This window comes from Nelusetta ayraudi, unplaced genomic scaffold (genome assembly GCF_046127955.1).
Source record: "Nelusetta ayraudi isolate G7.1 ecotype Tasmania unplaced genomic scaffold, CSIRO-AGI_Nayr_v1 ptg000011l, whole genome shotgun sequence".
NCBI classification, from domain to species: Eukaryota; Metazoa; Chordata; class Actinopteri; order Tetraodontiformes; family Monacanthidae; genus Nelusetta; species Nelusetta ayraudi.
In genome coordinates, this window is record NW_027466061.1 from 25,515,001 (window position 1) to 25,533,606 (window position 18,606).

Genomic DNA, 18,606 nt, shown 5'->3' on the forward strand with positions numbered 1-18,606 from the left:
GCGGGGGTTTAGGCTGGTGTGCTTCATGTTCCTGCAGAGTGAATATCAAAATAAATGTGGTGGTTTCAGAAGGACTGTTCCTGCATAAATAAGTCAGTGTTTTTTTTTCTTTTCTGCATAAAACGGACACGTGCTGCACGTTTTACCGTCACTCAGGTCTTCTAGAACAAATCCACCATTGGCGACACTGTCAGACGCCGATGTCATGTCGGGCCCCCTGGTGACTGTCTGCAGCATGACTCCAAAATTAAAACTTTAACTTTCATTAAAAATCTACTTATTCAACTACATAAGTGAGGTGCATCTCTGGAGTCACCCACAGTGGAGGCAAAAAACATACTTCACCTTAAGTATCAGGCAAAATCCCGTGTTTTTTTTCACTAACCAGTCACTGACAACGGTCAACTGCCAATCACTGTCAACTTCCTGCGTGCCTGCCTGAATTTAAATCAGGATAAAGCGTGTGTGTGATGCTCCCTAGGGGCTACATGTGGTAGAATTCCTATTTTGTTTACAGTACCTTAAAAACTCCAGGCAGAAAACACCTATTATTGGAATCTATTCTGATTTTTTTTTTATTTTTTAAAAGAAATCAAAAAAAATTACGCGACAAGGACGACTGTTAAACTTTAATCACCACATCTTTTGCATAGCGCCCCCCTCAGGACAGTCGAGTACCCTGCTCAGATTAAAGCCTCGTTTCAGAACATCACAGGTGGAGGGCTAACAGTGAAACTAATGTTTCAGGGTGATGTCACTTGTTGCCAGTGACACCAACTTCAATGTCATCTAGCGTACACATCCAGGGATCAGAGGAGGGAAGCTAACAGTAGCGGCTAGCAGCGTATTTAGCCCGTCCACCTGCTGAATTTAGCATGATAGCAGACTTTAAAAAACAAAAATGAGGCACCGGCTCAATGAGGCTTCAGAGCAGTCTGGTTCTCTGAAGTGACGTCTGTGGCCTGCAGGGGGCGCTGAACGATTCACTCTGGCGTCTGATTCTACATTCAAAGTAGCAAACATGCATTTCCTTTGACGCGGCAGCGACACTTCCTGTTTGACGGTCCCGCCCTGACTGAGGTCGGATCCGAGCCTTCATCCTGTTCCTAGTCAACAGCTTTGTTTGTCTTGCAGCGTCTTCCCATTGGTTAGTTCAGTCAAGGAGAGGAGTCAATGTTGAGCATGGATCGATCCACAGTGCTAGCAGCTGGCAGTTAGCTTCCATGGGCAATTTTTACCCACAATCCCAGAGGCCGGGCGTCAGCGTGCAGGTCTGAGAGCTGCTTCCGTACCATTGAAGCTCATGGAGCGCCGGCCGAGGGCACCGCCTCCCCGCCGTCAGTGACGTATCAATCCTCAGCCTCTGATCGGAGGCGCTAGGCGGGCTGCAGCGGGATGCAGCCCACCCCGACCCCGCCTTCGTGGCAGATCATGGGGGCTCTCAAGGTCCAGCGGTTGGTGTCACTGTTGAACATCTCCACCGAGCTCAGTTTGTTCTGCCCCTCGTAGCCGCCCACCGCGTACAGACGACCCGACGTGGCGACCAGCGACACTCTGCTGCGCCGCGTGTTCATGGCCACCAGGAGGCTCCACTGGCCCGACGCCGAACTGAACACCTCCGCCCCGCTCAGGAAGCCCGAGCCGTCGTAGCCCCCGGCCACGTACATGTGGCTGCCGAGAGCCGCGGCGCCGTGCCGGCAGCGCTTGTTCATCATGGGCGGCGCGGGGTGCCAGCGGTTGGTGTGGTGGTTGTAGTGCTCCACCTGCAGGACAAGGAGCGGCGCAACGTCTGAGACAACGGCCACGTTCCGGAAACGAGTCAAACGGAGGAGGCGTCTGGCTCCTCCGCCGGCAGCGCGGTCACGCGAACGGAACGGAACTCTCACCGTGTTGAAGATCTGCAGTCCGTCGTGGCCGCCGGAGACGAAGATGCGTCCGTCAAACATGGTCACGCCGGCGGCGCTGCGACTCGCGCTCATTTCTGTCACCACCGTCCACCTGTTGGAAGGAGCCAAAACAGGAAGTGACTTCTCTTCTGAGACGCTTGCTGTGTCTCAATTCAGGGTCTGCGTCCTTGAAGTACGCATTTTGAAAGGAAGTTGCGTCATAGCACTGCGTGAAGGCTTGTCCCAATTCCCGAAGGTGCTTAGGACGCTCAAAATGCGCACTCGGAAATACGCACTCGTTTTAGCCGATACCAAGGATGCACCGTGACTGTCCTTCGCGTACTTATGTATCCCATGATGCTTTGCGTGCTGCTGCAACGCATGGTGGGATCCTGGGAAGTCAGCTGAAATTAGCGGCATGTACTGGTTAAGACACGACATATAAATCTAAATATTGAAGTTTCACATAAAGTATCCCGTTTTTAACGTAGGATTTTATTTATTTGATCATCCAACGGCATCGTTAGATGGCTAACCAATGGTTAGCTTGATACTATAAAAACGTCACTTCCGGGATTGGCCAGCAGGAGGGAACGGCGATGACGAAACGAGGAAATACGCCGAAGGCTAGACCGTCCCGAGTGGTGACCGGGGAGGCGGGGTTTGGTCCGTCCTTCTAGGCTGGGAACTCTAAGAACGCTTCCTTCAGACGGAGGACACTCGGTCTCAAGGGTGCAGAACCTGAATTGAGACACAGCACAACTGTGCCGTATTTGAATACAGGAAGTCAGGGGGTGGGGGGGTGGGGGGGGGGACTCACCTGTCAGTCTCGGGAGAGTAACACTCCACCGAGTTCAGCGAAGACTTCCCGTCGTAGCCGCCGCACACGTAGATGTGTCCGTCCACCACGACCGTTCCCATAGCGCTGAGGATGACGACATCACTGTTACCCCGGCTTCACACCGAAAGCTTAGAAAACGCACCGTACCCTGTTCCACCAAGCGCGTTTCCGAGCGGAGCGTCCAGCGTGGCAGCTCAATCGCTTCATGCATGCATCAGATTGCAAAATTGCGTGACAACCCAGGTACTTTTGCGTGTATTTAAAGAAAACGACAACAGCGAAACGAAACTCCTGCCCGTCTGAACTGTGTCTGAAGTATCACTGCATGTAAAAAAAAATTTGAAATAAACCAAACTGCTAGCATGATACAAAATGCGGGTATTTAAAATATACATGCATCCTGTTCACTCTGGTTTCAGAGTTAAAGTGGAATCAGCTTTATTATTTGACAGCGTGGAAGCCGTAAAATAGTGGCCGCCGGCTGACCGGCCGAACGCGGATGATTACCTTCGCTGGCTGTTCATGCTCGACACCCGCGTCCAGCTGTCCGTCTCGGGGTTGTACACCTCCACTGTGCTGAGCCGCGACTGGCCGTCGTATCCGCCGATGGCGTACAGCAGGCCGTTCACGACGGCCACGCCCACTCTGCTGCGAGCCGTCCGCATTGGTTGACAGCGCTCCCAGAAGTTCCCAACTGGATCAAACACCTCGACCAGGTTTAAAGAGTCACCTGAAAGAAAGAAATTCAGGACCGTTGGACCAGTCAGACCAACAGCCAGTATGTCGTGCAGTCATTGGTCGATGAGGCCCAGCAGGAAGTGAGAAACCGCTCTAATTGGGTGGCGGACTCTGGCTGAACTCAACATGGACAAGAGGCTGATGAAATGTTTCGCCGTCGTGAACTGCGGCTCAAAAGTGAGGCCAGTGAGCGGCGCCACACAGGAAGTAACAACAGGCTGGGTGGGGCGGAGTCTGTCTGAACAGGTGGATCGCAGTGAGCGCAAAACAAACCGCGGCAGAGACGAGCAACAGCCCACAGGGGAGGCAAACAGGATCTGACTGGCAAACGGGGGAGGACCTCACCTGAGCTGTTGAGCCCGCCCACTGCGTAGATGAGTCCGCTGATGGACGTGCAGCATCGTTGTCTGGTCTTGAAGGCCGGCAGGTGAGGGCGGCGTGCCGGCATCAGGTGGAAGTCTTTGGCCTCGTCCACCAGATCTCTGACGTGAGAAACAGTGCGGTGACTCAGAGAGCAGGACGACCGGGAACCCCGGAAGACCAGGCGGCTTCGAGTCTCACCTGCACTTGTGGCAGCAGCGGATGACGCCGTCCTGTTGAACTCGGTCTGCCAGGAACTGGGGTCGACAGAGAGGAAGTCTGACCTTGGACAGCAGATCCGGCAGCAGAGACTCCCGCTGGTCCCGGTCGTAATGGACCCAGGCGAGCACGGCCTCAAACACCTGCACAGGTGAAGGTGGGAACACGGTCAAGTCTGGTGGCAGCAGGTCACACTGACAAAGTCTTTGCTGGTTTGCCCAAACTCAGAAGAAGCAGCAGCGGCTAAAACAGCAGTAACAATCGCACCATCTCCATCTCCATCTCAACCAACAGTCACCAACCGTCAGACAACCTGGTGTCAACCTGCTGAGGCGTTCTGTGTTTGTATTTTTTTTAACCTCAACTTATTCAACATAGGTTGTTAGAGGCAGTATCACAAAAAGCGGAGTTTTTTTTCCGCAAACGTTTAAAAAAGATTCTCTGGACAACCAAAAAGCAGCAACCTGCCAAAGGTCGAGTCACAGTGAGAAAGTCTGCTGCCCTCTGGTGGTCGCAGGCGTCACGCATCTCACCTGCTCTTCAGCCTTGATGTTGAGTTCGTCACAGCCGACCAGTTCCAGCACCTCCTCCGTCCTCAGGCCCAGGAACTCATCGGACACAGAGACCTCCACGAAGTGCTGCTGCAGGAAGCTGTTGGCCGAGTCGTACAGGGTTGTGCACATCATGGTCTCGGCGAACTGACGTACGCCCAGACAGTTCTTGGGGTGTAACCTGAACTCCACACAAGAGTGGCAACCAGTTAGGAAGATGTCAGACTGAAGAGCCGCTCTGCCAGTCGAGGAGCAGATCTCAGTCACCCACCTCTCCTGCAGGAAGGAGCAGCAGGCGTCCTTCACGTTCTGCAGCTGCAGGAAGCTCGAGCCAATCAGGAGAGACTGAACATTCTGCTGGTCGATGGCCACGTGGCCACTGTATGCAAAGTTAATCAGGGCCTCCAGAGCACTGCAGGGGGAACAGGGACCGGTTAAACTGGGGTTGGACTGGCGTCACACTTGTATCACTTTTACTGTCTAGGGGAGGGCAAACTTTTTGACCAGCGGGCCACAGTGTGTTGTAAAATTTGAAAGAGGGGGCTGGAGGAGGAGCGGATGGATGGAGTGTTTTGGTGACCCACCTCATAGGAGGGAAAAATATATCATGGGATCGGTAGAAAGCATGTGCTTTAATGTCAATTGAAAATGAACAAAAGTAAAGTTACAACAAAATATGTCTTTGAAGCCCCACGGTATTTAGCTCTTTATTGAAATGACTCTTAAAACACTGACAACTTAGATGAAATACAGCGATTTCATGACTTACTTAGTATCAATATAATTTCTTCAAATTGGGTGGGCCAGATTAAAAAGCTCAACGGGCCCCCAGGCTGTATGTTGCCCACACCTGGTCTAGAGTCTAGACTAACAGGTTAAATAGACAGGTCAGACTGGTGTCCTGAGGTTACCTGGGGTCCATGCCCTGCATCAGGATCTCGTCCTGCTTACACTCCACCATGTCGTTGGTGAACATGGCATGGAAGTACGGGATGGAGGCGGCCAAGACGATACGGTGAGCACTGAACTTATGGTCCCCAACCTGCAGACAACGGACAGGAGTTCTCACCTGAGAGGCGGTACTTGCATGGATAACATTCTCCAGTATGTGTGTGTGTGTGTGTGTGTGTGTGTGTGAGAGAGAGGTCGAGCTCATCTGCCGATTCAGCACAGTCGATCGTCAGTGACAGAGAGGATTGACCTGGTTAGCAGCTGATCACATTAACATCATCGCCCACTGCAGAGTGAGTGAGTGAGTGAGTGAGTGAGTGAAAGGGGCTTTGGAAAGTGCTTTGGGCACCGTGAAGGTGCAGAAAAGCGCTACAAGTAGTTAGAAGTGGAATCATGTGGCGCTGATCAACCAATGAGTTCCTCATTCCTCATCCACTGAGAGCCGCCGCCGGCTCTGCCAGATGTAGATGGTTGATGGGACAACCCCCCCGCCCGCCCACACACACACACACACACACACACAGTGTTTGCGGTCCCAGAGAGCGCAACAAGAAAGCGGAACACTTTTGCGATTAATACACCACAGTAATTCTCTGTTAACTTCCGGGTTTGGTCATCCACAAGGTTAGGAATGAGAAAGACGGTTTAAGGTTACTGCTTCTCTCAAGTGTTTCAGCCCTCACTGTGATGCCTTCACTGCCCGACCGGTGTTCACAGCTGCTCTCCCCTGCAACTCCCGTTTCTGATCCACTGATTATGGATTACCGATACACACCGGTTGTACTCGCTGCCGACCTCTACTGGACCTCACCCGAGTCCAGCCGTTCACCACGAGCGCTCCTTCAAAGTGGAGCCTTTAGAAATTACTTTGAATTAGTCTTTCAAGGCCGGAAACACATTCATCGCCATGACAACTTGACATCTCACCAGCAACCTGCTGCCTTGCTGCACAGCTCTCAGGTGTTTCCGGTGTACGACACTGTCACCGGTTTGATACCAATGCATGGCAAACACTTGCTGACGTCAGAGGTTTATCGGAACCGATTACTACCTTATCCAAATTAACCCACCGCTAACTCTCACTGATTCACTGTTTCTGTTACTATGTCGTTAGCTTAGCCACCTCTGCCAATATTCCGTATAGTGTTAGCCTGCTAGCATGCTACTCTGCCTCGAACGTAGGTCAGTAATACCTTGAGTGTGACATCACAGAGTTTCCCCTGACGTCGGATCTCCTCCATGACGACATAGCCTCGAGCCGGGAGGTCGCAGACTGAGAAGTGAACTAAATCTTCGAGCTCTTCACAGAGAACGTCGCCCATCGTCAGCAAAAACGGCGGAGCGGCGCGGATTAACCCCTCCGAGCTGCCGTACACAGACAGCTGTGGCTGAGGAGGCAGGTGCATCCGGTTACACCTTCGAAATAAAAGACACTTCCGGTCATAATGAACGTCTACTACGAGAATGCCTCCGTTCTTCTGTGTAATTTGTAAATATTATCATTATCATTATCATCATCAGAGAAAAATATATAATGGTCTTGGGATGTTTTTTTTGTTTGTTTGTTTTTTCAAATTGAAGCTTCACTTATTCAGGAATTAAAGTTTTTAGAGTACATTAATATTAAATAATGGAGCTTTAAAAAAAAAACTTTGAATTTAATTAACATAGAAATACAAATATTGGACATCTGGTGAACATTACATGTTGTATTCAGATTTTATCTATCTTCATTAATTTTGTGACTGCTTATTTTTGAGGCAAACCATATAATACGAATTTAATACTGCCAACCAATCAGGTGGCAGCTAGATTGACTTTAAAAGAAAAGAGACACGTCCTTTAAAAAAGAAAAAAGAAAAGGTTCAATTTTATTAAAATATTTTAGAGTTGAACACCTGAACATACCATCTGTACCTGAGGAGCTTCATCTAAGTGATTCGTCGTGGTCCAAGTGCTCCAGCAGCGTTTAGACAGCGTGAAGAACACCAAATCCGTTTGAGGGGCGGGGGGGGTTTGGAGGTGAGAATTTTTTAGTGGTGTGCTGTAACAATTTACCAGAGCCAGAGCTCAGAGTGTCCCTTTTTTCCACCTATAGTTATTCTAATGCTTCTGTCAATCAGTCACCAGGCTGTTGGAGGAAACGAGGTGAAACCTCTATATGCTGACTGCTCATCCTTGTCAGCCTGTCGTTTTTAAGCTAGTAACCTACTTAGGTTTTAACTACTAGCGTTAGCATCCAGTCTACTGCTGAATGCTAATTCTTCAAATGATGAGAAGCAGTGAAGGACGGGTGATTACTGAGGCAGGACGACACAAACTGCTCCTATTCTCTTCTTTTCATTGAAAACGTTTGCGGCTGAACCATCTGAGGGAATCCACAGTTCCACTGAGTCGCAGCCATTTTCAGTTCCTGAACCCAAACTGTGAGCGCGTGTCAGCAGTTGAAACCCTTCGTTCTTGGTTCAGTATATGTTCTACGCCGACAGGTCGCTGTTATCAAAGCGTTCCTGGTCGTAACTCTCAGCCACCACCTTGCGTCCTCCGAACCATCGCTGGTTGAGCGCCTGGATGGCTCGGTTCATCTCAGCCACTTCACAAAACTCCACGAAGATCTTGACGATGACGTCAGCGTCGTCCTCCTCGCCCTGACGCTCCTGGTAGATGACCACACGCTTCACCTGCCCAAACTTCCCGCACTCCTCGGTGACCTCGCTCTCCAGGTTGTCGTCAATGTCGTCGGGGCCCACCATGTTCCTCAGCACCATCACAGTGGACTGATGGGGAGACACGCAGACGGAACACAGTTTGATTCACGTTCACTTCGCAACCCCTGGGCAGATCCTCCATCCAGTTCAGTTCAGTCGCTGTGCACAGAGCTCCACAGTCGTTTCTGTCCTGCTCTGTCACCATAATAACTCTTACCTCTTGCTTACGGAGCAGTTTCCTCATCACCATGCGCCTGGCGCTGCTGCCACTGATACTCAGGTCCTCTTCGCTGAGCGCCTCCAATGCGCCTTCCTGCAGCGCCTCCTGCTGTCCATCCTCCTCCTCATCTTTCCTCTTCGCTCCGGAGGCAAGGATGGTCGCCATAGCGAGTGGTGTTGCAAGCACTGGGTTCACCAGACCCACCTGAGGAAGGCTAGGTTGGACTGGAGTCACACCTGGAGTTGACAGGAAGCAGGAAGTAAAGACAGGTCAGGTGGGTGACGCTAGCCACCGAGTGCAACAGTTAAAAATTACTAAACAGTTCTGTTTTCGAGTTTGCTATAAGCTCCACCCATGTGCAGGAAAAATTATGATAAAGCAGAATCATAGTCGCAGTGACTCCACGCATGACAATGTTTTATTCCAAACATAGGCACTCAAGTATGACAATAACTTTGACAAACCTTCAAAATGAAACCCACAGAAAATGAAACATGCTTTGGGAGGGGCTTAGTGGACATTTTTACACTGATTGGACTGCTAGACGTTACTTTGTAATTCGGGTGGCGGGCCTTCGGACGTGCTAACCTGTGATCACACCTGGAGCCTGGCGAGCCATGACAGCCTGAGGAAGGGCAGCCAGCTGCTGAGAGAGGAGCGCTGGCGCAGCCAGAGCCCCGAGCATCGACGCTCCCATCGTGTCCTGAATGCAAGACAACAAGTTCAGTTCCAGGTCTCCACATCTTCTGCCCATCTGTCCTCTACTGCTGGGAGGCGGAGCTACGTGACTTACCTGAACCGTGAGCTTGGCGGCGACGGCAGGGAGAACTCCAGCTGTGGTTGTGAGGAAGGGTGTGGGCGGAGTCACAGCCTTGCCCACACGCAGGTACTGTCCCCCCAGGTCAAAAAGGTTCATGGAGGCCACGGCGTCCACTACAGACTGAGGCCTCTCGTACTCTGCCCACAAAATCAGCAGAATGTTAGCTGTGTGTCTTGAGGGTGGCATTTGAGTCAATGGTGATGCTCCACCGACTTTTAAAGGTTAAGTGTGTCAAATCTGGAGATTTGGAAGAAAGGAATGGTAACATCAAGGTTAGATTTTTAGATTGCAGCGTCTTTCATTCTCTCTCCCACTAATATATTCAAATTTTACCAATGTAAAAAGCATAAATTAAGCTAAATATTTCACACTGGACCTTTAAAACCATCACCTTAGACCAATACAAACCAAACGGGTGAGAAATATAGAAGATGTGAATTTCTTGTATACAATCAGTTGACAACAAAAACGTAGGACTCATTAGGTATCCCGCAAGCAGCCACTAGGTGGCACACATGAGAAGCACATAGTGCGCTTTGGCTGCTCCTTGTTTTACACGTTAGCTCACCAATAAAGCCGTAGCCTTTGTGGCGGCCAGTCGTCGGCTCTCGAGCCAACACACAGGACTTGGTCTTGCCGAAGGCCTCGAAGACGCTCTTGATGTCGTCCTCCGAGAGGTCGGGATGGACTGAAGCCACGTAGATCCTGTTGAAGGCTCGTGACTCCTCAGCCAGCTGGTCAATGATGGGCTGAGCTTGGCCAATGTTACTGGGCCGGCCAACCTGCAAGACCCAACGGGAGGGAAAACAAGAAGAGCTGAGGAGAGCAGGATGCGGCGAGTGCCTGCTGATAATATTGCCTGTCATTTATTCTAGCAGTGTTTGGAACGATAGCGGTGGTGGATGGTGCAAGTGTTGTCACCTTAATGTTGCGTCCTCCGAGAACAACAGAGTTCATCTGGTCCAGCGCCAGCTGAGCTGCCTCGGGCATCTCGTACTCCACAAAGGCGAAGCCCTGCAGGCACAAACGCACCAGGGTGAAGCAGAGTCAAGGCGAATGGGAGCACGAAGACGAGTGTCCCCGTCCCACCTTGTGTTTCATTGTGACAGAGTCCCAGGACATGTCGATGCTTTTGATTGGTCCGAATGGGATAAAGGCCTGCCGGACGGTGTCCTCTCCCAGCTCATAGTAGATGGAGCCCACGTACACTCGACACATCATTGCCAGGGCCCTTTGACGCTGAGCCGCCACCTGACACCAGCAGACAGGAAGTGGTCAGACCAAAGGTGCTCTGCACTCTGACCAGAACAACGTGTTAGCATCCTTGCAGGAAGTCACTTCACTTACCGTCTGGAGAGGAGACAGAGCGTCACCCAGAGCCATCGACAGGGGCGCCATCTGGGGGACAGAGACGGTCAACACTCAGTAGCAACACAAATGGTGAACAGCAGCTGCAGCAGGTGGAGAGTTACCTGTAAACCGGTGAGCTGCTGCTGCTGCTGAGCAAGAGTCTGTTTGCCCAGAACGCTCTTGATGCTCTGCTCCATGGCGTACTTCTTGGCCTGCAGGCAGGACAGGACAGCCAATCATAGCTCATACAAACAATCTCAGACTCAACACTCTTCCAGTATGCAGGCCAGCAGCGACACCTGCACACACCTTCTGCAGCGCCTCCTGCTGGTTGGGGGTGAGTAACGGGAGACCCAGCTTGGTGGAAGTGGTAGTGCTCTGTCCATTCTCCATGATGAGAGCCGGCCCTCCCTGTGGGCACCATCAACAGGTGAGGGGAAACTCACGGTGGCCTCAGCTCTGCTTCAGCAAAAGACTGTGTGCATCAATGTGGGCTGTGCAAAGGATAACGGGTCAGGCTAAGAACCCTGCCCACTAACAACATCCACGTTTAAAGAACTAAATAAACTATGGGGCGTTTGCTGGTCGACACAAGTTTGCTTTTTGTTTTTAAAAAACAACAACAACAACACCATGTTCCCCGACACAGATTTAAATGATTTTAGGAGCGTCTCTGTCCGCGGTCTTGTTGGATCGAGACTGTCCGTTTGGTTCTGCCAGCTTTACCCATTTGATCCGGTGGGACCTCGGCTAGCTAAGCTCCAGCTATCAGAGGCCTCCACAAGTCCTTTGGCGTTCGCCTCACAAAGTTTGAGAGTCAAATGCAATGATGGGCGTTGCTATGGAACGCCAAAGAGTCAAAATATAATAAACGCAACCGGCAACTTCCCTCGTTCCCTTGTTAGCATTAGCTTAGCATGCGTGCGTGAGAGCGGAGGGTGCAGCGGGGACTGGGGACGGCTCGTACCGCGGACACTGTCACCGCCATGCAGCTCGGCTCCGGCTCTCCGCTCCTGGATTCACCGAACCCCGGTGAATTGAAACTCTTCGCTCTCCCCGACGTTTCTGTCTCTGGCGCTTTGAAACGCACAGAAGCACTTCCGGTTACGTCATTACCCTGACGCACCGTTCAGAGTAAAGGAGGTGTTTTTTCACCGACAAGCTCAAGCGAAATAGATTTTTTTTTTTTTTTTTTTTTGTCGATGTTGACGTACGCAATTATGCGGCGAGTTCGAAATTTTCGTACACGTTCCTAAATTCCCTTCTCTATAGGTTTGAAGTGAATGTCTTTTGTAAATATTAAAGATAATAATTTGGCTTTGTTTTAATGAAGTTATTTGATTGAGAATTGATGCATTTTGGGTTGTGTTGATCTTTTTCCGCATTTATTTTTTATGCTTGGATTTTGGAACTCACATTTATACATTACACGTGATATATAAAATGCTCAATGACAGCACGCAGCTCATTTGCACTTGTTGCCCACACTGTACAGCATGCCAGCAATTAACTGAATAATTAACCAATTAACTCCTAATCAGAAGTACTGAGAACCCTGAGGCCTCCACACACCATAGCTGGCTTGTTCATTAGCATCCTCTTGCACAGCAAAGGGTTGCATGTTTTAGCTGAATGCTAATGGAGTTCAAAGACCTTCTTTGACACAACACTCAAACAGTTCTTGATTAAAAATCACTGTCGAATGGTTGATAATAATTTAATTTAAACTCAACTCATTTTACATTTATAAGAGACCAAGCCCTAACTCACAACCCTACACTGATCTGTGAACGATCAGAGTTATTGATAACACCCTGATCTTAATGTGTTGGTCAGTGAAACAGCTTGATTGGAGAACCAGGAGTTGCCGTTGCAGCCTTGAACTCCTGCGCTACGCCAGGACACTCATGCCAAAGCTTCAGTGGAAGTAAAGCCAACAAACACAGCACAAGAGTTCCACACTGACAGCTCAGCAAGCAGGTTGTTTCTAAGAGCTGGTTCTTCATCACAGACTTAACCCTGTAGTTGAATAGACATTGGTGGAAATGAAACACTGGATCAAAACAGTTTCAGATTGTTGGTACATTGTTACCTACTGAAGGAAAACATGTAGAAGCTCCTCTTTATGCTAATGTTTGACAGTTTACAATCAGAAAATTCTGTGACGTCAAGTTTGGTTTAGAATGTTGTATGTATATGTTGTATGTAGTATACTGATGGAGTTGCCGCCTCCCGCAGACACAGAGGTTTACGACTGTGGTTTTTAGAATGAGTCCGTTCAGACAAGTGTGGTGTTTTGAAGGACTTTCAGTCTGTTCAGGGGTCCCCTTGAGAGTCTGATGCCAATTCTCTTCAGATGAGGATTGGCTGTCACCATGAGCAGTTGATTATGAGCCAGCAGAGGCTAGTGGATCTCAGCTGCAGGCCAGGAGGCAACAAGAGAATTTAGAGAAACCCATACTGAGCAGCAGAAGCTCTTCAATCTGAGGAACACTGTCACCAGTTCCGTTGACATCAGAAGGTCATAGTTCCCCGATGGCGCTTGATGTGAAATTACAGAGCCCCTATTGGGTGAAAGGTGTAAGCGCAAAGTGCTGGAAGTTTGTGGAGGGGGCTCAAGGCTTCTTCTGAAAGCCCATATTCCACACACCAGAGGTGTGAGAAGCAGGCGGGTGCTCTAGAAGGGCATCCCTCCGGAGATCTGCCGGGCCACCTGCTCGTCCTGGCTCTCCTCCTTGTCAACCCTCTCCTGGTTCCAGTCCTTTAAACCCTCTGGCAGAGACGTGTCCTCCTCCAAGCCTCCAGTTCCTTCCACAAAGTCCTCATAGGTTGACTTCTCTGCGAACGGACGTTTGCCCAGCAGCTCCACCATGTCACTCTTATCTAGCACCTCCTTCTCCAAAAGCCGCAGCGCCACCTGCAGATCAACCAATGAACGCAGCATATTTAGCATTAATACTGTACAAAATGGAATCACTTTCATGCAGAAACGAGAGGAAAACCAAAATCCTGCCCTTTGCTGGAAGCTTCCTCTGGAACTCTACCTCCAGCCGGTGAGTGTCTCCTGATCAGCTACAAACTATTGAGTCTGCCTACCTTCTCCACCTCGGCCTTCTTTTCAGTGAGCAGCTGTTGGGTTCTCTGGTATGCCTCGCTGATGAGAGTCCGGACCTCGGTGTCAATGAGTCGGGCCGTGGCTTCGCTGTACGGTTTCTCCAGAACCATCTCACCTTGCCGAGGGAGTTCAAAGGACACTTGGCCCACCTTCTCATTCATCCCAAACTGAACGATCTGCAACAGATGAGAGGAAAGAGCAAGTCAGAGCACAGACACAAAACAGGCCAGAGTTTATTTTTAAAATGAGGCCGTGGGCAAAAACATTCTCAGTAGTGAAGAGCGACAGTCAAACTTTGTGACATCTAAAGGGCCAGAGTGTCAAGATTTAGCGCCACCTAGTGTTCAGATAGTCTCGTGACATTCTCATTCACAATATGTTTCATGCCCCATGCATCCTGCTGTGACTGAACTGTGGCACTGACTCTGTCTCGTTCCTTCTGATCGCCCAGTGTGTGCAGTGCTGCCCACCGCTCCCTCAGGGGGTGGGTCAAATGCAGAGGACAGATTTCACATCCTTAGGGATGTGACAATCACTGGAACTTTAAATTTAATCTCTCTGGACAAAAAAGGTTTGTGTTCGGCGACCTCTGACCTGTGCGTAGGCACTCTGGGTGACCTTGCGGAGGTCATCCTGAGCCCCGGTGGTGATGCGTCCGAAGAAGATCTCCTCGGCGACGCGTCCTCCCAGAGTCATACACATGCGGTCCAGAAGCTGCTCCTTGGTGTACAGGTACTGTTCCCTGGGGAGGTACTGGGCATAACCCAGGCCCTTCCCTCTTGGGATGATGGACACCTGCACAAGTAACAAACGGCATGATATCACACCTGCTCAGCACCCCGCGCGTGCCGCCGCCTGACGGAGCGCCGCCGGCTCACCTTGAGCAGGGGGTCGGCGTGTTCCAGGAACCATCCGGCGATAGCATGACCCGCCTCGTGATACGCCACCGTCTTCTTCTCCTCCGGCTGCAGGACCTGAGTCTTCTTCTCCAAACCTCAAATGCACAGTGAAAGAAAGCAGTGTGAACACAGTGGCGACGCCTCACAGCTGTGCTGACACTGGCTTCATCTGTCAGCAGCGGAGCAGCTCCCACCTCCAATGACTCGCTCAATGGCCTGCTCAAAGTGTTTCTGGTTGATGGCGTCTGAGAGATGGCGAGCAGCGATCAGCGCTGCCTCGTTGCAAACGTTGGCAATGTCGGCGCCTGGAAGGACGAGAGCAAAGAGAAGAAAGCTGCAGAACCGGAGCAGCGGTGGAGCTTCGGCGCATCACTGGACAGATCCGGGCAACTCACCTGAGAATCCAGGTGTGAGCGCGGCCATCTTCCTGGCAAGCATGTCCTTGTCCATGTCGGGGTCCAGCTTCAGAGGACGAAGGTGGACTTTGAAGATGGACGCTCGGCCTTTGATGTCAGGGGGACCTGAGGAGGTCAGCGGTAGAGGTGAGCGCAGTGCCCGTGGGTCCAGTGGGAGGCTGCAGTGGCCTTTGTCTTACCGATGTAAATCTGTCGGTCAAAGCGTCCGGGTCTCATCAGCGCCGGGTCCAGAATGTCTGGTCGGTTGGTTCCTGCCAGGACCACCACGTTGGTGGCCGTGTTGAAACCTGTCAGACAGAAACCAGTGAGGCCTCGGACTGACCGGCAAGAGCTGTTTGTCGATATAAATAGTTTTTAAATTTCCCATGATTCCTGTGGCCCACCATCCATCTCCACCAGTAGCTGGTTCAGCGTGTTCTCCTGCTCGCTCTGTCCTCCAAAGTTTCCTCGTCCTCGTTTTCGGCCCACTGCGTCGATCTCATCGATGAAGAGGATGCAGGGTGCGTTCTTCCTCGCCATGACAAACAGATCTCGGACCTGCACAAGAAGCGAGCAGAGAGACATCCTGCTAGAGCCACGTGAACCCTTCAGCCAGGCCACAATACATCAGGAGGCAGAAGGAGAGGACAGGACTTATGTCTTTGTGTTTGCGTGTGTGTGTGTGTCTATGCATCCATGCGTGTGTGTCCCTCACCCTAGCGGGGCCAACGCCCACAAACATCTCCAGGAACTCGGAGCCGTTGACGGTGATGAACGGTACGTTGGCTTCCCCGGCAGTCGCTTTGGCCAGCAGAGTCTTTCCTGTTCCCGGAGGCCCTGTCAGGATGGCACCCTACACACACACAACATAGCAAACACACATTGGAAAACTTCGACCAGCTCCACACACCAGTCACATGGTCTCTAAGGACGTCAGTGTGCTGCTGTTGGACTGGTAGAGGTTTGTTCTGCAGTCCTCGTCCAAAACGCTTGTGCAGTTTACAGCCAATAGTTTGAGGCCACCATTCTGAGAGCCTTCCTGTCAGCAGTCAGAAACTGTCTTCACACACACACGCACACACCTTGGGGATCTTGGCGCCAAGATCCTGGTACTGTTTGGGGTTCTTCAGGAAGTTGACAAACTCCATGATCTCCAGCTTGGCCTCCTCGCAACCCGCCACGTCCTTAAACTTCACGTCAATCTCGTCCTTCAGGATCTTGGCCGTCGTCTCGCTGACGCTGAAGAGCCCACCCATCCCGCGGCCAGGACGCCCCCCCCCTGCTGGCCCACGGCGCAGCATGAAGAGCAGGAAGCCAATGATGAGCACGGTGGGGAGCATGCTCAGCAGGAAGGTGCTGCAGAGGAAGGACAGACGTCAGCCGTGAAGCAGAGCCGGAGCAGAGCCCGGCTGGTGGACGTCTGCTGCTCACCCGTCACTCTCGGTGGAGTAGACCACCGGCAGGCGGTTCTCTCCCTCGATGCCCAGCTCGTACTGAGCCGTCTCCAGATTCCTCTCGAAGGTGTCCACGCTGCCAATGTTGAACCACACGTACTGCTGGAGGAAGAAGAGACGTGACGTCACCACCGCTGTTGTGACTGTTGGTCACTGACCCATAAGGACTGAGACTCACTCCGTCCACCGGCGTCTTCCCAGGAGAGAAAATGACTTTGACATAGCGTTTGTTCACCACCTCCAGACGGTCCACCTGGGGGTCAAACAAAGACTGTCAGCACTCACTGACAGCAACACTGGCTGAATCGGCGGTGCCTGATCGTAACAGAAGCAGCAAGAAGATTGGGACACGGCTGAGCTCCTCACCGCTCCTTTGGAGAGGTAGTTGTTGACAAAGTCCTTCCAGGTGACCTCTCGGCCTCCGTCTCTGAGGAAGAAGTAATAAGTGATGGTGGTCCAGAATGCCGCTCCACTCAGGAGGAACATCCGGAACTCTCTGTCGTCCCATGGAATGTCGCCCTGCAGCCGACACAACACAGTGGTCAACCTCAGCGCCTGCACAGGTCGCACTCCCTGGCTCCGCCCACACTGACCTTCTGCATACGACTGTACCAGTGAGAGTCATCTCGGCGGCCTCCTCGCTTTCCACCACCTCCTCCTCCTCCTCCTCCTCCTCCTCCTCCTCCTCCTCCACCCCCTCCTCCTCCTGCTCCTCCTCCGCTTTCTCCCCCACCTCCTCCTCCTCCACTGGACTGTCCAGAGGCTCTCTGAGCGTTCGCGGGTTTGGTTTCTGGAAGCAAAGCAGTCCAGTCGATCAGAATAAATCCCTGAATCAAAACCAACGCAATATTCACATCTCAATGACACATACACACACAGCTCAGCGGTGTCTACCTTTGGCTGCTGCTTCAGCTTCAGAGTTTTGGGGATTTTTCTGACCTTCTGGGAAATATTTCTCAAACCCTGCAAAGAGAAAAAATAAAATAAAGTTTCTACACTTTGTCTCTGATGTCATATCAAATCACAGCTTGTGAAGAGCGGTTCTGTCTGTGTGAAACCGTAGTGTACCTTTGGGGGGTCTGGAGCTCATCCTTCTGTAGGCCCCCAACAGGTCTCTCAGAAAGCCCCGCCCATTGTCTGTTGGCTCTGTAGCACCCAAACACGTCACCTGATTGACAGAACAACAGCCAACAAGGTGTTAATTAATGTGCTGGGAAAAAAACGGCTGACTTTTAATTTTCTTAATCCAGACATCTTTGTATTTTTTAATGGTTGAGCAGATCAAAAGGCAAATGGGGATCCATCTTTAAGACACAGCTTACATTCAATAACTACATGCTTGAGGTGGCATTTTCAAAACACCGTCATCAAACAGCTGGTGCTGCTTCTTTTCCCAGCAAGAACAACAGACGTGTGTGCAGATCTCAGGTCTTCACTCCGTCTTCCCTTCAGCCCACCAAAATAAAATGACGCTGCTGCTTATTGTCAGTCTTATGCTTTCAGCCCAAACGACACCCCCAGATTACTAATGAGCATGGCATCAAGACCAAGATGGAACCACTCAGTGAAGAGAAACTGAAGAAATGCACTTCTATGTAAAACTTGAACAGTATCCTGAAGTTTGGAATTTTGCACCATAAAATAAGAGAAATCATGAAGCCTTTGTATGATTAGCTCAGTTGCATGGCTTCATCATCAGCTGAGGAGAATCACGTGACATAACCCAACAGGAGTGGAGTGAGCGTTGGACATTTTTATTTAAATAAGTCCTGACCCCTGTCGCCAACGCGCACACTTAGCACGTTAGCATGATGGAGACCTACCAGCCTTGCCGGAGCGTTGGAAGGTAGCCTGAGCCTGAGGGCGCTGCGACAGCCGGCTGACAGCCGCAGGTAGCTGAGCGCCATCCTCAGGCCGAACACACTGCAGCACTGCTGGAATGAAGCAACGGTGAAGGGTTGTTAAACGCGACTCAAGTTCACTGTTCCTGTTCCATAATCGTCCTGCGCCGCCATGTTTTCTGTGGCTGTTTATCTTCTTCTGTGGTGCCCTTCTAGGCCGGCGTTAATCGTTTGCTGGCTGTTGACAACACCAGAGGA

The 18,606-nt window shown here is 51.1% G+C and overlaps 4 protein-coding genes across 11 annotated transcripts in view; 1 reads left to right on the forward strand and 3 right to left on the reverse strand.

The window, feature by feature from the left end:
- Positions 1-92, forward strand: part of bfsp2 (beaded filament structural protein 2, phakinin) — a 5,833-nt gene extending 5,741 nt beyond the window's left edge. For all 3 annotated transcript variants that reach the window (XM_076022161.1, XM_076022159.1, XM_076022160.1), the window contains one exon: positions 1-92. This exon is cut by the window's left edge and continues 485 nt beyond it. The gene's annotated coding sequence lies outside the window, so the exon portion shown is untranslated.
- A 526-nt stretch (positions 93-618) lies between these two features.
- klhl18 (kelch-like family member 18) lies at positions 619-6,967 on the reverse strand. The gene is made up of 10 exons (XM_076022163.1): positions 6,740-6,967; positions 5,507-5,637; positions 4,867-5,007; positions 4,578-4,776; positions 4,027-4,187; positions 3,811-3,947; positions 3,235-3,457; positions 2,707-2,811; positions 1,887-1,998; positions 619-1,763 (listed from the first exon to the last, which is right to left on the reverse strand). Exons 1-10 carry the CDS (start codon positions 6,950-6,952, stop codon positions 1,377-1,379), a joined length of 1,809 nt encoding a protein of 602 aa, XP_075878278.1. The 5' UTR covers positions 6,953-6,967; the 3' UTR covers positions 619-1,376.
- A 420-nt stretch (positions 6,968-7,387) lies between these two features.
- On the reverse strand, positions 7,388-11,769 carry puf60a (poly-U binding splicing factor a). 4 transcript variants are annotated; one of them, XM_076022175.1, is made up of 11 exons: positions 11,612-11,764; positions 10,954-11,055; positions 10,767-10,856; positions 10,642-10,692; positions 10,384-10,545; positions 10,216-10,308; positions 9,863-10,076; positions 9,268-9,431; positions 9,063-9,177; positions 8,472-8,710; positions 7,388-8,323 (listed from the first exon to the last, which is right to left on the reverse strand). In XM_076022175.1, exons 1-11 carry the CDS (start codon positions 11,630-11,632, stop codon positions 8,024-8,026), a joined length of 1,551 nt encoding a protein of 516 aa, XP_075878290.1. In that variant the 5' UTR covers positions 11,633-11,764; the 3' UTR covers positions 7,388-8,023. The 4 variants fall into 4 exon arrangements, with proteins under 4 accessions (XP_075878290.1, XP_075878287.1, XP_075878288.1 ...); XM_076022172.1 differs by having other exon boundaries at positions 9,063-9,431; positions 11,612-11,769; XM_076022173.1 differs by having other exon boundaries at positions 9,063-9,431; positions 10,954-11,103.
- A 576-nt stretch (positions 11,770-12,345) lies between these two features.
- Positions 12,346-18,561, reverse strand: afg3l2 (AFG3-like AAA ATPase 2). Of its 3 annotated transcripts, XM_076022168.1 has the most exons (18): positions 18,331-18,561; positions 17,576-17,675; positions 17,402-17,470; positions 17,202-17,297; positions 17,101-17,168; positions 16,874-17,026; positions 16,686-16,760; positions 16,485-16,609; positions 16,136-16,409; positions 15,769-15,906; positions 15,458-15,611; positions 15,254-15,361; positions 15,054-15,179; positions 14,853-14,963; positions 14,638-14,753; positions 14,354-14,554; positions 13,741-13,935; positions 12,346-13,561 (listed from the first exon to the last, which is right to left on the reverse strand). In XM_076022168.1, the coding sequence occupies exons 1-18, from the start codon at positions 18,412-18,414 to the stop codon at positions 13,322-13,324; spliced, it is 2,433 nt and encodes an 810-aa protein (XP_075878283.1). In that variant the 5' UTR covers positions 18,415-18,561; the 3' UTR covers positions 12,346-13,321. The 3 variants fall into 3 exon arrangements, with proteins under 3 accessions (XP_075878283.1, XP_075878282.1, XP_075878281.1); XM_076022167.1 differs by having other exon boundaries at positions 16,485-16,606; positions 17,101-17,297; XM_076022166.1 differs by having other exon boundaries at positions 17,101-17,297.
- Between the last annotated feature and the right edge of the window lie 45 nt (positions 18,562-18,606).

Excerpts from the sequence above, each read along its gene's own strand:
- puf60a (XM_076022172.1), bottom strand. The coding sequence starts at position 11,632 with ATGGCGGTGACAGTGTCCGCG. Across the intron at positions 11,056-11,611 it reads TGGCGGTGACAGTGTCCGCG|GGAGGGCCGGCTCTCATCAT; the intron begins GTACGAGCCGTC and ends TGGTGCCCACAG. Across the intron at positions 9,432-9,862 it reads CAAAGGCTACGGCTTTATTG|AGTACGAGAGGCCTCAGTCT; the intron begins GTGAGCTAACGT and ends TTTTGTGGGCAG.
- klhl18 (XM_076022163.1), bottom strand. The coding sequence starts at position 6,952 with ATGCACCTGCCTCCTCAGCCACAGCTGTCTGTGTACGGCAGCTCGGAG. Across the intron at positions 5,638-6,739 it reads TCTGTGATGTCACACTCAAG|GTTGGGGACCATAAGTTCAG; the intron begins GTATTACTGACC and ends CGTTGTCTGCAG. Across the intron at positions 3,948-4,026 it reads CGCTGCTGCCACAAGTGCAG|AGATCTGGTGGACGAGGCCA; the intron begins GTGAGACTCGAA and ends TTCTCACGTCAG.
- afg3l2 (XM_076022166.1), bottom strand. The coding sequence starts at position 18,414 with ATGGCGCTCAGCTACCTGCGGCTGTCAGCCGGCTGTCGCAGCGCCCTC. Across the intron at positions 17,676-18,330 it reads CCAACGCTCCGGCAAGGCTG|GTGACGTGTTTGGGTGCTAC; the intron begins GTAGGTCTCCAT and ends TCTGTCAATCAG. Across the intron at positions 14,555-14,637 it reads ACGCCGACCCCCTGCTCAAG|GTGTCCATCATCCCAAGAGG; the intron begins GTGAGCCGGCGG and ends TTACTTGTGCAG.